At 35.6% G+C, this 17829-nt stretch overlaps 1 protein-coding gene across 1 annotated transcript in view; it reads left to right on the top strand.

Moving 5' to 3' along the window:
• SEC23A (Sec23 homolog A, COPII coat complex component) overlaps positions 1 to 17829 on the top strand; it is a 62160-nt gene that overhangs the window by 31297 nt on the left and 13034 nt on the right. The window contains exons 13-17 of the mRNA XM_036842153.1: positions 1246 to 1352; positions 5141 to 5294; positions 11574 to 11651; positions 13893 to 14054; positions 16834 to 16920. Coding sequence (XP_036698048.1) covers positions 1246 to 1352; positions 5141 to 5294; positions 11574 to 11651; positions 13893 to 14054; positions 16834 to 16920 — 588 coding nt within the window. The remainder of the gene's footprint in view (positions 1 to 1245; positions 1353 to 5140; positions 5295 to 11573; positions 11652 to 13892; positions 14055 to 16833; positions 16921 to 17829) is intronic.

Here is a 17829-nt window from a genome sequence, read left to right as displayed (position 1 = left end):
AGATTTTTTTTCTTCTGCTGCAGGAAAACGTTATCATATTAAAGAATGATATAATGGATAAATTATTGACTTACATACCAAAAGTTATTAGGCATAAAATGAACCACAAAGTATTAGTAGTCAGCCTTCCTAAGACAGGTGCAGGAATTTGTTTTTTACAATTAAAATTTGTGAAAAAGATAGTGGCTCTTATTGACAAACAGTAACAACAACAACAAAGCAAGAATGTTGTCAAAGGGCATGAAGAAAGTTTCCCTATTGACCACCCCACTATTTCTTTCTGAGGATCATTATCATATATTACTATTGGTCTCTTCTCATAAATGGTTTTCTGTTAGTCATCTGTTCATCATGTGATTATCTTCCTCAAAGCTATGTTTTCATCTTATGTACCTAGGGGAGGAGAACTTAGCTCAATTTCTTTTTCTTTTTTTTAATTGAATTGTAGTTTATTTACAACGTTGTGTTAGTTTCAGGTGTACAGCAAAGTGATTCAGTTATACATGTATATTTTTCTATTCTTTTTTCAGATTCTTTTCCCTTATAGGTTATTATAAAATATTGAGTATAGTTCCCTGTGCTATACAGTAGGTCCTTGTTGGTTATCTGTTTTATATATAGTAGTGTGTGTATGTTAATCCCAAAGTCCTAATTTATCCCCTGCCCTTTCCCCTTTGGTAACCATAAGTTTGTTTTCTATGTCTGTGGGTCTATTTATGTTTTGTATATAAGTTCATTTGTATCATTGTTTTTTTAGATTCCACATATAAACCATATCATATGATATATGTCTTTCTCTGTCTGGCTTACTTCACTTAGTGTGATTATCTCTAGGTCCATCCATGTTGCTGCAGAAGACATTATTTCATTATTTTTAATGTTAGCTCAATGTCTTTTTATCCAGTTACTGTTAGGCAAAATTGCCTCACTTGTGCCTTTTCTTATCTGTTAATTTCTTTACACTTCTCCCTTCATTTTGTTTTTTCATGTTTCTCTGAATTATATATTACTTGAAATTGATTTCCTAGCTTGGCTCACTCCTCTTATCCTTCATAATTTTTCTCCTCTCCCAAATCCGTTTCTTTTTCACATGGCAAGTCACCACTGTTTTGTATGCACTGGAAATAAGCATCCTTCTGATAGATTTTAGAATGAATTTTGTTAGTGCTAGGATATGCAGTCCATGACTATATGACAACAATGTAATAGATCTTGCTTAGATTCTACTCTTTTATATTTATACAGCATAATGCTCCAATTCCTCAAGGAGGACGTGGTGCAATCCAGTTTGTGACTCAGTATCAGCATTCAAGTGGGCAGAGACGTATCCGAGTGACCACCATTGCTAGGAAGTAAGTTGTATTTGTTAGAGATTTGATTTACATGTCAAAACTATTCTGGGTCGTGCTCCCAAACTGGCTTCCTATTTTGAGTGATGTTTTGGAATGAATTTAGTCTGGAAAGGATTCTTAGATGAGGTGAGTCTAGAAGTGAACAGGCTTTTGGTCTTTTTCTGTTTGTTTTGGACTTGATTGTCTGGGTAGGAAAAGTGTTGGTCAGTATAAACTTAACCTGATTTAGGCGTAGCCTAGAAAATGGACACTGAAGGCTTCGTAACTCTCATTTTATTGAACTGTATTTAAACTCTAGCTTCATTTCTGAAAACCATGAGACTATTTTGGTGAGTGACGGACATGGCCTAATGAGCAGAGTGTTGTGTTGGATGGTCTTATACTTAGCAGAGGGTAGTATGTAGAGAGATTTATTGTCCTGCTGTAACTTTGCTTTGACTTAAAATCCTAGATGAATCTTAAGGGAATACATTATTCCTTTGAAGAAAAAGTGCCCCCTGAGCTTTCCTTTAGATCTGTTCATTTGCAGATCATGAACTTGGAAGTATTGATTCTTGGCAAACATGTCAATTTATTTATGGCCCCTCAACACACACCCCCAACCCCATATGCACGTATAACTTAACTTGGAATTCAAAACATTTACTTAAGGAAACAACTGGACATACCAGTTTGAGGGATATTTTATAAAGCCACTGGCTTAGACTCTTCAAAAATGTCTTAGAAGGCAAAGAAAGTGTTAGTGACCAGTTCAGATTAAAGGAGACTAAAGAGAATTACATCTAAAGCCAATATGTGATCCTGGGTAAAATCCTGTCAGGAAAATTTTTGCTATAGAGGACCTTGTTGAGACAATTGGGGAAATTTGAATATGGTCTACATATAGGATAATAGTATTTTATCAGTATTTAATTTCATTAATTTAGTAATTAATTGGGGCTATATAAGAGAATTTTTTTGTTCTTAGGATACACACTGAAGAATTTAGGGGAAAGGGTGATGTATCTGTAACTTACTCTCAAAAAGTTTGGCAAAAGAAAAAGTGTGTGTGTATGAAGGAAAAGAGAATGATAAAGCAGAATGTTACAGTGCTAACAATTGATAAATCTAGGTGATGGATATATAGGAGATTATTCTACTTATAGCTTTATGTTTGAAATATTCTTAAAATGAAAAGTTCTAAAAGGAGTTAGGTTAATCATTCAAGAGAAAGGGATCTTTTGTCATGAGAAGTTTTTCACGGGTTTATATATTTTCAGTTTTTTACACAGAATTTATGAGGCTATTTGTAGAGAGATAGTATGTGTGTTATGGTGCCATTTATATCATTGTGTCTCACCAAAGCACCCACTCTTTCAAATTAACTTATCCTGACCATTTTCAATAATCAAGGCTTATTTTTTTCTTTATTTATTAGAAATATAACTTTAGGGGCCTAGGCAAGCACATTTGTTAAGTGAATAAGCCATATGAAAATAAAGGACTCAAGTTCCTGAGATACAGTCAAGTTATCCTGTATTTATAGAGAAAATAACTTTGATCTGGAAAGTTTGGTTTGAAACTAGTTGTAAGAATCACAGTGAAGGGGTACTGAAAATACAAAAGACAGATTTTACAATGTGAACAAACCCTTTAAACTTTAAGAGCAAAATTTTAAATTTATGGCTAAAGAACTTTTAAGTAGTAAATTTGTATATGCTTACTTGCTAATTTATTTTCACTACTGAACCATTATATTGATATTTTCAGAAGAAAAATGTCACCTTTATGTTTCAGTTTGAAGCAAGTGAATATCATGGTCATACAAGTTGGGAAAATACCGATTTAAAACAGTTTGGTTTTTGGGAATTCCCTGGTGGTCCAGTGGTTAGGCCTTGGCACTTTCACTGCCATGGGCCCGGGTTCAATCCCTGGTTGGGGGACTAAGATCCCACAAGCCGTGCGGCATGGCCAAAACAAACAAACAAAACCCAGCTTTGTTTTTAGCTCTATGATATTTTTTAATTAAAAAATTAAAAAATAGGGACTTCCCTGGTGGTCCAGTGGTAAAGAATCTGCCTTCCAATGCAGGGGACGCAGGTTCGATCCCTGGTTAGGGAACTAAGGTCCCACATGCCGCTGGGCAACTAAGCCCGCGTGCCACAACTACTGAGCTCGTGCGCCTCAACTAGAGAGTCCGTGTGCTGCAAACTACAGAGCCCACGCACTCTGAAGCCTGCACGCCACAACTAGAGAGAGAAAACCCGCATGCCACAACTACAGAGAAGCCCATGCACCGCAATGAACAGCCTGTGCGCGGCAACGAAAGATGCCACATGCCTCAACAAAGATCCCGCGTGCCACACCTAAGACCCGATGCAGCCAAAAAAATTAAAAAAAATAAAAAGTAACTAAACTAAGCTATTAGTATAATCACTAAGTGTTCAAATTGCACTAAAAATAACTTCTGAAATTACCAGCTCTGGGGACTTCCATGGTGGTCCAGTGGTTAAGAATCTGCCTTCCAATGCAGAGGATGCGAGTTCGACCCCTGGTCGGGGAACCAAGATCCCACATGCTGTGGGGCAACTAAGCCCATGCACTGCGACTACTGAGCTCGCACGCCTCAACTAGAGAGCCCGCGTGTGCAAACTACGGAGCCTATGTGCTCTAGAGCCTGTGTGCCACAACTAGAGAAGCCTGTGTGCCACAACGCAGACCCAGTGCAGCCAAATATGTATATATATATATATTGTGCTTTGCATGGTGTATCTTTTTAAAAATTAATTACCAGCTCTTATTCCTTTATTTATTCTCATTCTTTTCTGCCTCTTGGTATCTCGTTAGACTGAGATAATTCGTGGGTATCAGTCATCTGGAAAATATTTTAAAATTTTTTGTCTATTTGAAAAAAATTAAAAATAGAGGAAGAAAGGAGAAGAATTTTGAACGTTGCTGCCGGGATTTTCTTGGAATCACGTTTTATATCTTTGAGTCATGTAAAAGGGGTTCAGCTTTTCACGAAGTCTGTACTATTGCCAGAATTGCTTAAAGTGAGGTACTTTAGAACTAAGATCAGCTGAAGTATTACAAAACTCTGTGAAATGTTAAACATACAAAAGTTATTGCTGGGTCTACCCAGGATCAGTTTGGATTAGATTTATAGAACATGTGAATTTAATAAATTACTGCTATTTTGTACGTAATTTCAAATTTATCCCTTAGACTAAAATTTTTACTTATTAATTTTTGATTGGTTTTAGTGTGTTAATGTGGAGAGAAAAGAATAGATAATAATTTTAATTATGTAACTTTTATCACTAATAATTGAATTATAGACCAATGAGAAAATATTCTGATACTTTATTCATTTTCCAGTTTAGTAAATGACAATTACTTAGTCTGGGAGAAAACTTTATTTTTCTATTTCCATATTTTTGCTTTTATAAAATTGAAGAAGTGAATTTTTAAAGTCTGATATGCCAACTTGTGTATCTATGTGCATATGCACACACATTTTTACATGTAAAAATCTTAATGTTTAAGGAATATGTTTGGAAATCGACCTTTACAGTTATTTTAGAGAATTTTATTAGGTTTGGATATATTTTTCTGAAAAACAGTGAGTACTATATTGAAACTACTACTAGTGATTTTTTTAAAGCTAATTTTTCTAGGTAATATTGGAATTTTGAAATATTGAAGTAATTTTCTGTATCTTTTAAATTTAAATCTGTGTGACAGCCAACTATGATATCATGAATATAATAATTTAGCAGCACTTCTTGCTTTCTTCTTCTTGTCTTTAGCTGGGCAGATGCTCAAACTCAAATCCAAAACATTGCTGCATCTTTTGACCAAGAGGCAGCTGCCATTCTTATGGCTCGGCTGGCAATATATAGAGCAGAAACAGAAGAAGGTCCAGATGTGCTTAGATGGCTAGACAGACAGCTCATTCGACTGGTAAGAAGTAAACATCATACTTTTCTAAATCCGTATGCATTTATTTGTAGTCAATTATTTTCTGATAATCTCTTTCAAGGTACTTGACAGTGTAACTGAAAGTCCGTATGAGGGACTCCTAATAAAGTTGCTGAGAAAGGCATAGTAATGAATAGCAGAGTTAATTTATCTCTTCCAGTAAATGAAAATGCCTTTTTTCCTTAAAATAAAAGAGTGACAATTATGTAACCTATTATTGGTATTATTTTGGGGGGCTGATATGAAATTAATTCCCAATTTAATCCTAAATTACTATATCTGTTTTTACTGCTTTTTTGCATATTTTCCTTCATTGCTGTGGTTTAAATTTTCTTTTTGCATTTTAATGGAAATTTTAAGAGAAATTAGGATATAAAAATTATATACATTAACATATAAAAATATAGGCAAGTCTGTTTTATCTGGATCTAGATTACCAAAGTGTATGTTAGTGAAGTTATTGATAATGATGATTTACTTGAGCTTTTAACATGTCAGGAGCCCATTACTTTCATTATAACCTAGAATGCTTAGTTCTGTTCTTTTTTTTTTTTTTTTTTAAATATTTATTTATTTATTTATTTATTTGGTTGCACCAGGTCTTAGTTGCGGCACACGGGCTTCTTAGTTGTGGCATGCGAACTCTTAGTTGTGGCATGCATGTGGGATCTCATTCCCTGACCAGGGATTGAACCCAGGCCCCCCGCATTGGGAGCTCAGAGTCTTATGCACTGTGCCACCAGGGAAGTCCCAAGTTCTGTTCTTAATGCTTCATTTTCACTCAGCAAATTCTGGCCTATAATTTCCTTGAAAGTACTTCTTCAGTTCACCCTTCAGCTCAAAGAGCCTGTTGAGAACTCTCTCTGCTAAGCTATCAAATTTCTGTTTGTAGCAGGAGGTTTTTATGCCCTTTGTCTAGATTTTCACTCAGTTTTTAAAACATTATCGAGGGAACTAGTCTTTGTTTAATAAAGTTAGCCATTTTTGTAGCATCATCCAGAGCTTTTATTCTTTCATTTCTGAGGGTGTTTTTACACTATCACCTCTTTGTGAATAAATCAGTCTTATGACAACATCAGCCTGTCTTTTTTTAACAATAGGCATAAAACCTCTCTTGGAGTCAACCACTGATTGGACACCGTCAGTACAAATGTCAACATAGTTCCTCCAAGGTGGACTTTTGTTTCCATATAAGAAGATCAAAACATTAAATATATTTTGACCTTTGCTTGTTTAGGGCAGCAGAAAAGTTCTCTTGAATTTCACTATTATTTAGCAACTTGACATGACATTGGTGAAATCTGTTGACTCATCAACCTGAATAGAGCTGTTATTTTTCAGCTAATTACACAAAACTCTTCAGCATCATGTAACATGTCATGAATGCATTCACTTGTTATATTGTTTTAAGATGGAACCTTTTCAATTTCTCAGACTTCATCTTGTCCTAGCATTTTACTTACTGTAATTTTACATGTCATTGTTAGTGCTTATCAACTATATGACTTTTCCTTTTCTAGATAATAAATTTTGCTCTGAAGTATCTTGCTTCCTGAGCCTTTTCACTGATTGTGACTTTATTTTAACAAACACTTTGTTTTGAGAGTCTAAAAGCTGTTTGAAGTAATCAACACCTTTATTTGTCAAATGGTTATGATTTGTAGTAAAGTACTTTTTCCATTTTGCTGGAGCTATGACTACATTTGTAGGTTATGACATGACACAAAATTGGATAGTACAACTTGGCTTATCAACCCCACGTAAAACCCATTGATAAGTAGCTTTCAGTGTGAAGATGGACTTTTTCTGTTCTCTGTTGTATGGGTTTAGGGAAATGACTCAGAAGATTGTAATTCAGAATTCTCTGTAGGCTTCTGTCTAGAATCTTTCTCTTCTCACACCTCAGCTTCAAAAATTGCCATATTGTTTGACATGCCTGTAAAACACAAATGCTAATAAAATAGACTGGTCTTGTAAATAACTAAATGAGACAGTTGCAAAAAGTACAAAATGATAAAAATCTCACAATATGATTCAATTCTAAGCTACATATCTTGCAGTTTGCGCCATTTACAACAGCAGCAAGTTGAGGGTAGAGGACAGGTGAGTCATGACATAATGAAAATTATACTCTGATCGTCTGTCACAGCAGTATAGCTTGTCTGTTCCCATGAGTCAGTTGGCAACTGTGTGTAAGAGGGGATTGGTGGAGGTAGTTTCGGAGGGAAAGGCTGACATCATCAGACTATTGCCGTGCTTTCTTTGCAAAACAGCTTTCATCAATTATCCATGACCCCCCCTTGTCTTGTGTCAAAAACTGAGAATGGAGTTATCCAAATGAATATAGTCCTACTGCCACGTGAGACTAAAAGATCTGCAGTGAAACTGCTAACAGGATAACTTGGAAACTGCATCACTGTGGCTGGCATCATATGGTGTGCAAAGTTCAAAAAATAATTTTTAAAAAATCACAGTTTCTTATAGAAACCCTAGTGACTAATATATGGCAAAAGTGGTGGGATTATGGTTTTTACATTCTTTTCTTTAATTGGTTGAATCAAATTAGTGTACAATTGAAGTTTCAGGTGATGACAGATGAACCTTAGTTATAGAAGCTATTCTAAGTAGCTAACATAGTGTAGCCTCATTTTTTAATTTTTTAAAATTTTATTTATTTTTGGCTGTGTTGGGTCTTCGTTGCTGTGCGTGGGCTTTCTCTAGTTGCGGAGAGCGGGGGCTACTCTTCGTTGCGGGGCGCGAGCTTCTCATTGCGGTGGCTTCTCTCATTGCGGAGCATGGGCTCTAGAGTGCGTGGGCTTCAGTAGCTGCGGCTCGTGGGCTCAGTAGTTGTGGCTCACGGGCTCTAGAGTGCAGGCTCAGTAGTTGTGGTGCACAGGCTTAGTTGCTCCGTGGCATGTGGGAACTTCCCGGACCAGAGATCGAACCCATGTCCCCTGCGTTGGCAGGCGGATTCCTATCCACTGCGCCACCAAGGAAGTCCCTAGCCTCATTTTTTGTACTGATTCCCTATTGCTGAATTTTCAGCTATAACAATGATAGCAACACAAACAGAGAAAGGATTAATACCTCTTAGGTACTACACTTTTCTAATTTTTTTCCTAATGAAAAACCTGTGAAATTATGCTAAGAAACTTCTTTGCCTCAATTTGGTATAGTGAGTATAATTTTTTTCTTGATGACTAAGAGTCATTTTAATTAAAAATAAGCTAGTGGGAACCTGCTGTATAGCGCAGGGAGCTCAGCTCAGTGCTCTGTGGTGACCCAGATGGGTGGGATGGTGGCAGGGTGGGAGGGAGATCTAAGAGGGAGGGGATATATGTATACATATAGCTGATTCAATTTGTTGTACAGCAGAAACTAACACAACATTGTAAAGCCACTATACCCCAATTAAAATAGATAAAATAGAAGAAAAAAACCAGAAATAAACATCTTTTTAAAAACTATTTTGTAGCTAATGAGCATCATATGGCCAGATTGGTGCTGGTACCACATTTGCTTCTGACAGCTTTAATATAAGCTTTCATTCTCCTTTGTCAGAATCACTTAAGGTATCGGTATCAACACACGATATGCTGCTTCCATTCTCAGACTCTTGTTTGGGTCCATCTTGTGTCTGCCTTCATGGATCTGTTCCTTACCTTTTTGGCTCCTGACCTTTTCTACTGAATGACATCTTCGTATAACTTAAAATTACTATTTGATTTTTTTCATCTTTGACCTTTGGTTTACCCACTAACTACTCCCTTCAGCTGTGCTGCTAGCTACGATGGATAAACAGTTCATCTCTCAGGAAATCATTTCTCAGGAAATTTCATTCCCAGGAAATCTCTCTTGTTTAAGACTCTGGGGCTTTCCTTGCAAATTTTATCACAGCTAGGTTTTCTTCTTGCTATACCAGTGGAACCAGGCACTTCAGTTGTGCTGTTTTTAAGGAGGACCACTTTTGTCATTACCATTTTCTTATAGAGGTTATGCTTTGACCCTTTGGGCCCATTTATGTGGGTGGCTTTATGCATAACTAATTGCTGAATTGAAGACATGACTAAACTTCTTGCAAGTGTTGTTATTTTCCTCAAGAAAATTGTATTACTGATGCTTTATCTGCCCAATCTTATTACTTCTAAATAACTCGAACAGTGGATCTTTGATATACCTCCTTTATGCTTCAATCTTTTTTCTTATTTGTATTAGTGTTTTGGTTGGGTTGTAAATAAGGACTACTCCTCATGATTCCAGTAATTAATGCTGGGGCATTTGATAAGTGTTCAAAAAAATTTTGAGAAGTAACCCCAAAATTAGAAATTTATATATGTGTATATTATACAAAATTTATATTGTTATCTTTGGTAGAGTATAGATTATGTTTATCAAAAAATAGGTTAATATGTATTTAACCTCTGTATGCAGAAGGATTTTAACATGAAAGGTAAAATCAGGAGCCATTAAATAAAAATATTAAAAGATTTTATTGCATTAAAATGAGACAAAAGTCTGTGTGGTAAAAATACTATTAGCAGAATTTCATGCCAACATTTGTTATATGTATGACAGAATGTGAAAACTTTCATGTACAAGAGCTGTTACAAATCAGTAGTATTTGGGCAAAAGATGAGCAGAGGTGATGAGCAAGGAATTAGCAAAAGAAGGAATGCAAGTGACCAATAAACATATGAAAAAGTTACCAATCTTATTTCTAATCAAATCAGATAATGTGTGACATACTGGCTTTTCCACAAAATCTTTTCAATGTGTTTGATATTCTAGATCTCAAGTGTATTTTATATTCTAGATCAGCACTGTCCAAGAGAACTTTCTACAGTGGTGGAAATGGTCTGTATTCGGCACTGTCCATTATGGAACTACTGCCCACATGTGGCTCTTGAGCACTTGAAATATGGCTAGTGCAACTGAGGAGCTGGATTTTAATACAATTTTAATTAATTTAAATTGCATCATAGCTAGTGGCTTTCATACTGGACAGTGAAGATTATTATCCAAATCTATAAGTTTCATCAGTGAAGTGTTATTAGGGGGCTTTGAAGACAGAAACATTCTTATTCCCACATACCAAGATCTATTTTCTGAGCATTAGTGCTACAACTCTAGTTTTTCTATCCTTTGGATAACTGTGGTTTTGAAATGATTTTTCCTGGAAGCCAAAAAATATGATCAAACCAATTAGGCCTTTGTATGTGCTCTTTAAGGCACAGATAACTACATAAATTATTTAGTTGAACATTTTAGGCTGTAAAAGTCCTGTACTACTTGCAGCAGTGAACCTTTTGTTATTTTTTGCTTATTATTTTTGCCCTTGATCATATTCGAGTACCGATAAATGTTGCCAGGAAGTAGACCAGTTACATAAGTACTATAAAAACTTTTCAGGTCAGAGACTTTGCTCAAGAACGAGAGGAAGCTAACATTTATTGAGTGCTTAGTGTCAGTCATTGTGCTAAGCACTTTCTCATGTGGATTATCTCAGTTATTTAGATGCCTTTTGTCACATTATCATAGAGGGTTTACTTCTCTGTTGCTAGAGTATGTGTCTCCTTGATTTCCTTCTGATTTCTGCCTTTGCATTTCTTCTTTACCGGTTTACCTGTTGATCTTGATTTTCTTCAACAATTCTTTCTTTTTGGTCTTGTTTCTAGTGTACCCAATTTTATACCATCAATTTGCCTTTGGAGCCACTATGGTATTTTGATAGTGCATATTTCTGTCAGTAGACTATTGACTTTTTTAGGTAGAGTCTTAGGGGGTGCCTGTTGAGCTCTTTCGGCCATCATCCAAGAGCTCTTTATTTGCTATCAGAGACACTTAGTTTAAAAAAATTCAAACATTTTAAGATGAGTTGTTTTGCATTGGAGCAATGTATTATTTGCTTCCAAAATTCAAGTTTATGTCTTTGGTTGTAATCATTCTCTTGGTAAGTCTATAAGTAATATTCCAGTTTTATCCTATGTCAAGTATCTGCCTCCTAAAGTTATCTGCAATAACTTTAAAAATAGAGTATGCAGCTGATGGGACATATTTGCTCTCTTTAATTTGTGTCCCAAGCAATTTTGTGTGTTATCATACAGAACAGATTTGGAAATTCTTTTTTTAAACAGAATTGTTCATGGTTGTTCACAGTTGCTGAATTAAAAGTGACAAACATTCAAAAAAATAGAGTATGCATAGACAAAGTTTTAGCTCTGTGCCAGGGAATGTATTACTAACATGTTTTATTTTATTTAGTGTCAGAAATTTGGAGAGTATCACAAAGATGATCCAAGTTCCTTCAGATTTTCAGAAACTTTCTCCCTTTATCCACAGGTAAGTAGATAAAAGGTCCGTGTTCTTAGTGTTGACAGTAGCATTGGGTTTCACTTTTCCTGTTGTCTTTTATTACTCATTTTATAGGGTCATTCATTTGGTTAGGTTTTAAGTTTTGAGATAGCTAAGAAATTAGTATTATGCTTGAATAGCTAGTGAAAAGTATGTAGTATTTTTATGATGGCCTTGCAGATAGCATTTATTTGTGTTGAGTAGAAATTTACACTGGAACCCTACTGTGGAGTAGAATTAGGTGTGAAGCAGATTAGCTTTCCATTTGATATAAGGGATCTAACTAATTACAGTAGTACCAAAAGGAAGTAATTTTACAAATCAGCTAGTCTTATAGTATGGTCTCATTGCCTGAGAACAACTTTATGGGGACATCCCAGATAAATAGAAAAGAAGCTAATTTGATTTATCTTACAGAACCTTTTCCACTTGGGTAGTGGAGTCTATCTGTTGTTTTGATAGACGTTTTTAAAAGTCTAGGTTGTTTATATGATGAGTAATACAGATAATATTTATTCAACTGAGTATATATTATGTGCAAGGAATTTAGGAGAATAAAGATGGCTGACATGGATCCCACTTTCAAGGAGCTTTCATTCTGAAGGGTGAGATATGAAATATACCTAAACAACACAGAAAAGAAAGTGAGAAATACTATGAGAGATATATAACATTTAAAGGAAACTTTAAAGAATCCTTCCAAATGGATGATTTGATATATCTTTATAGAAGAGGTAGTGTTTTGTTTTAGCTCAGTCTGGAAGGATGATTAATATTGAGATGTGGAAATTCAAATTTTTGCTCACAAAAAATTTGTTTAAAGCTTCAACTTTATTAAGTTGAAGTATAAGAGCTATACTTATTTTTTGAAAATCTTGTAGTGATCTGTAACCTAGAAACTCCATGTTTATAGGGGGAGACTTTCCTAAATCTCTGGTTGAGGTTTTGGGGAGCTAGGAAAAGGCAGGGTCTGTTTGTCTTAAGGGAGGCAACCCTTTGTGTTTTGGGAATTCTCAGGCCTCATCTTCATAGAGAAACTAATAGGAAAGGGAATTGAGGGCATTAGTCTAAGTATTTGACTAAATTCTCCACACTTTCCTTACTTTCTCTTCCCTCCCTCTCCAAGCCTTCTCTTTGGGCTTTTGGATCTTCCAAGAGATCTGGGCATCCCATCTTTTCCTGTTATTGAAAGTAGAGAGCCAGAGGACCCAGAAGTGCTTTTTCCTTTGGGTTTTCAAAGCCATATGATCTTCTAAAAGGTGACATAAACTAAATCTAAGGGAGGTCTTCATTTATAAAATATTTACCCCCAGATTTACCAATTATACATTTTTGTAAGTAAACAAGAATGATTGAAGTGGTAAGGGATGAGAGAGCCTCTCAGTGAATTATGGATCACTGAAAAAAGGAACAGGAATAAGAATTTCAGTGAGTGGCATGTGTTGGGAGAGAGCTGTGGAATGAGTCCCAGGCAGGGCAGCATGTAGGCACTTGAGACCTGAGGGCTGAAGGAAATTGAGAGAAGTAACTAAAAGACAAATGGGAGTATTTTGGAGCTGATCCTATTGATTATATCAGAGACCCCTGGTGTCAAAGGACAGTGTAGCTGTCCTTCATTCAGGCCTAATTCACCCCCTTTTTGATCTCTTTCACATGAGGAGTAGGTAGAAGGGGAGAAAATGAAAGGAGAAAGAAATTATGAAACAAAGCCTAGAGAATGTTTCTTAAGGATAAAGGAGACCTTAAATATTAAGAAATAAGTGAGTATATATAAGTCCTTTTTTTTAAACCAGTGCAGTTTTGGGGATCTATCTGTTAATCTGTTTTTATGTTATCTTAGAGTCTTTTGGTGGTGGTAATGAATAGAAATAAAAAAGCTCAGAGATGTGGACAGAGAGATGAAGAATAAAAACAAAGGTTGCTGCTAATGCGTCACCTAGCATCAGTCTCTAATAACTTAGATCTGATCAAGGGGTTTTTGTCCCTATTCTTGTCTTCCTTTTGAGTCACCTCTTTTGCTTTAATTTTTAAGTTGTTGTTGAATTATATTTTTAAGTAACTGATAAATATCATGAGTAAGATTCTTTCTGAGAAATACAATTTAGAATGTTCTTATTGTAAGGTGTTGTTTTATTGTGTTAATGGTTGTAATCAAATGCTTTTGTAGTACTAAACTTCTGTTGTAATATTAAAATCAGTAAAAGCTATCTCACATGTTTTATCTTGTAGTTTATGTTTCATTTAAGAAGATCTCCATTCTTGCAAGTTTTTAACAATAGTCCTGATGAGAGTTCATATTATCGTCACCATTTTATGCGTCAAGATTTGACCCAGTCTCTAATCATGATTCAGCCTATTCTGTATGCATATTCTTTTAGTGGACCACCAGAGGTAAGAGGGGCAGAAAAAGAAATTGGTTTTGTTACTGTGATGTGTGCTATTAAAAAAATAAAACAACCAGGTTTTTCTTGAAATATAGTTATTAAATACAAGAATTTAATTCAAGTGTAGTTATCTTAAGTTATTCATATATTCACTTAAAAATATTTATGAGTGCTTACTATATGCTATATACAGTGCTAGGCTGTATTAGGAAATCATTAAAAAATAAAACAACAATGAGGTAGAAGAGACTTTTTAAAGATCATTTTGTGTAGTCGTTTAGTTGATTAAATCCTGTAGGGCTCATGATTATTCTTATGTCTTTAACAATGTCTAGAGGTAGTGATGATTCTAGAAACTGTATTCCAGAGTTTAGTGTCTGACAATTAGGGCATTCTGTCTAAACAGAACTTCTTGTTTTAATGCAGTCTCATTCTCCTATAGTCTTTTTGGAACATAAGATACAGTTGATTATAAAGATATACTTAAAAAAGTGATAAAGTCATCCATTTTGCCTTCTTAGCAAACTGTCACACTTATTTTAACCTATTATTAAATGAAGAGTTTTTCTGTTCTAAGGTTAAAATTATCTGTTTCACTACTTAAAAGTATGTAGTGACTATATTTGAAAATAATACTTTAGGAAGGGTTATTATAAAGATAATATTTATAATATCTACTGATTAATGATCTCTAATGATCCCTTTATTCACTGTTTTGTAAAAAATAGTGGGTAAAATGTTGTATTTTTAAAAAAATTTACTTATTTATTTTTTATTTATTTGTTTTTGGTTGCGTTGGGTCTTTGTTGCGGCGCCCGGGCTTTCTCTAGTTGCGGCGGGCGGGGGCTACTCTTCGTTGTGGTGTGCGGGCTTCTCATTGCGGTGGCTTCTCTCGTTGTGGAGCACGGGCTCTAGGCGCCTGGGTTTCAGTAGTTGTGGCACGCAGACTTAGTAGTTGTGGCTCACGGGCTCTAGAGCACAGGCTCAGTAGTTGTGGTGCACGGGCTTAGTTGTTCCACGGCATGTGGAATCTTCCTGGACCAGGGCTCGAGCCTGTGTCCCCTGCATTGGCAGGTGGATTCTTAACCACGGCACCACCAGGGAAGTCCCCTAAAATGTTGTATTTTGTTACTATAATTTTTTAAGTAATTTGTCATAGTTTCTACTTTTCTAGAAAATGCATTTTTAATATGTTGGTCTATATTTGGTCTTGTAGTCCTTTGAATCAGGAAAAAAGTTTTAGAAGTAACTTTTTTTCTTATTATCATAGTAATATATGTAAGTTGTAGACATCCAGAAAATGTAGAAAACTGTTTAGAAGAAAATTGGAATCCCACTGCCTACTCCTATCAAATTTCAAACTCTCTGTTTAATCCATGAATCCCATTAGCTTCATTTCTTAAGACTTTGCTTTTGAAGTTATCCTCTTTCTCTTCTGCATCATCACTTTCTCTCATCAGGATCATTCTCATTAACATAGAAACCTTAATAGCACTCATGTTAAACAAAAAGCCCCTGGATTTCACATTTTCTCTAATTGCCACCACATTTCTCTGGTCCCAGTCACAGCTAAATGCAGAAAGTTACTTGTCTATGTGTTCCCACGTCACATTCTCTTCTCAACCTATATTAGTCAAACTCTTGTCCCTAATTTGTTTATTTTTTATTTTTTTTATTTGGCCGCGCTGTGCATCTTGCGGGATCTCAGTTTCCTGACCAGGGATTGAACCCAGGCCACAGCAGTGAAAGTTCAGAATGCTAACCACTAGGCCACCAGGGAACTCCTCTTGTCCCAAAATTATACTGAAAATTATACTGAAACAACTGAAATTATACTGAAACAACTCTTATCAAGGTCACCAAAGCCTTCATCTTGCTGGAACTCTCAACAGTATTTACCTTGAGGATTCTCCTTGAAAACCTTTTGCTCTAGGCTTCTACACCTACAACACCTACTGGTTTTCCTCCTTCTCACTGCCTGTTCCTTCTCAGTCTCTTCCTGCTGGTTTCTCCCTTTCCGACCTCTAAGTGTTGGCGTGCTCCGGGCTCAATCTCTGATGTCTTCTCTAGTTTCCCTTTCTCTAAGTGGTGCAGTCTCACCATATAGCTTTAATTACCATCTTTATGCATGTAATACCCAAGTTCAGGCCACTTCCTTCTATTTCTTTTTTTTTTAATTTTTATTTATTTATTTATTTATTTATTTACTTATGGCTGTGTTGGGTCTTGGTTTCTGTGCGAGGGCTTTCTCTAGTTGCGGCGAGTGGGGGCCACTCTTCATCATGGTGCGCGGGCCTCTCACTATCGCGACCTCGCTTGTTGCGGAGCACAAGCTCCAGATGCGCAAGCTCAGTAATTGTGGCTCACGGGCCCAGCTGCTCCGCGGCATGTGGGATCTTCCCAGACCAGGGCTCGAACCCGTGTCCCCTGCATTGGCAGGCAGATTCTCAACCACTGCGCCACCAGGGAAGCCCCTCTTCTATTTCATATTCAGTACTATTTTTCCATCTCCAAATTTGTTCTGTCCCAAGCCTTTCCCCTCTCACTCAGTGGTGCCACCATCAGTTAGGACTCTTTCCTCTTGACTGGACTCTATTTTTCAATTGTTACTTCAGTTTAGAGATTCCTTAGAAAGTTAAATTGAAATATACTTTGAGAATTCATAATACCAAGAGATTTTATGTAATAAGGTAATAAATTAAAAAATTAAAATATCCTAGAAAGAGCAATTTTGTGTTTTTAATTATTTTTTCCTGCCTCCTCTTTCATTGTTTTCTTCATGTCAGCCGGTTCTTCTTGATAGCAGCAGCATTCTTGCAGATCGTATTCTCCTCATGGACACATTTTTCCAGATTTTGATTTATCATGGTGAGGTAAGAGTCCATAGCATTTAAAGCTAAGCACGTAGTTTCAGTAAAGTCTTTTTATTCATAGAAGCTTTCCCCCCTTTACTATGTGACTAGTGTTTCCTCTATGATAAGCTTTATTTCCACTTTTATAAGATATGTGTAAAATGTGATTCTCCTTCTACAAGTTTTTAGACTTAATTTGCAATTGACCCATCTGTGGTTATTTTGTCTGTTTGTCCACACATAATTGGAGAAATAGATTTTATACAAAGCATAGTTGTGAAAGTAAGAGTGTTAGCATATCATACTTTTGGGTTTTACCTGAAGACATTGAGAGGAGAAAAGTCAGCCTTTGTCAGTAGGCAGGCTTTCCTTTTCATTATTTCATGTAACCATTTAAAAAGTATTCCACATGAAGTATTTAAAAAAATATTTCACTTGATCTTAAAAACTCATTTAAAGCACAAATTAATTAAAATTTATAACTTCACTTAATTGGAATGGTAAATGATTGAAAAGAGCAGAATATTTGAGTAGCAGTTAAACTTTAATCTAGGTATTTAGCATAACTCTGTTCATTCCTGCATTTATTCATTCAGCCAGTATTTAAGTGCTTCCTCTGTATAAGAAAGCACTGAAATCTAGATTCTTTGAGAGATACAGATCTCTTTTTTTCACAAACCTACACTCAAGCTTATAGTCTAGTATTCTAGTAACTCCAGCAGATATATTTTTCCAGTGTTTTAATTGTAAATGATTTTAGATTTGCACTGTAATGGTGAAGACCTTATTCAAAATACTACTTTAAGTGATATTATCCAGGACTTTTAAAGACCTATTGATTATTATTTTTAATTGATACCAGTTACTAGTGCTGTTTACCTTTTAAGAATAATGCCTATGATATGACAGAGCTAGGTGTTTTGCTTATAT

The sequence above is a fragment of the Balaenoptera musculus genome, chromosome 2 (assembly GCF_009873245.2).
Source record: "Balaenoptera musculus isolate JJ_BM4_2016_0621 chromosome 2, mBalMus1.pri.v3, whole genome shotgun sequence".
NCBI lineage: Eukaryota > Metazoa > Chordata > Mammalia > Artiodactyla > Balaenopteridae > Balaenoptera > Balaenoptera musculus.
The sequence above is the reverse complement of the archived record's forward strand: the minus strand, read 5'-3'. Positions and strand labels throughout refer to the sequence as shown.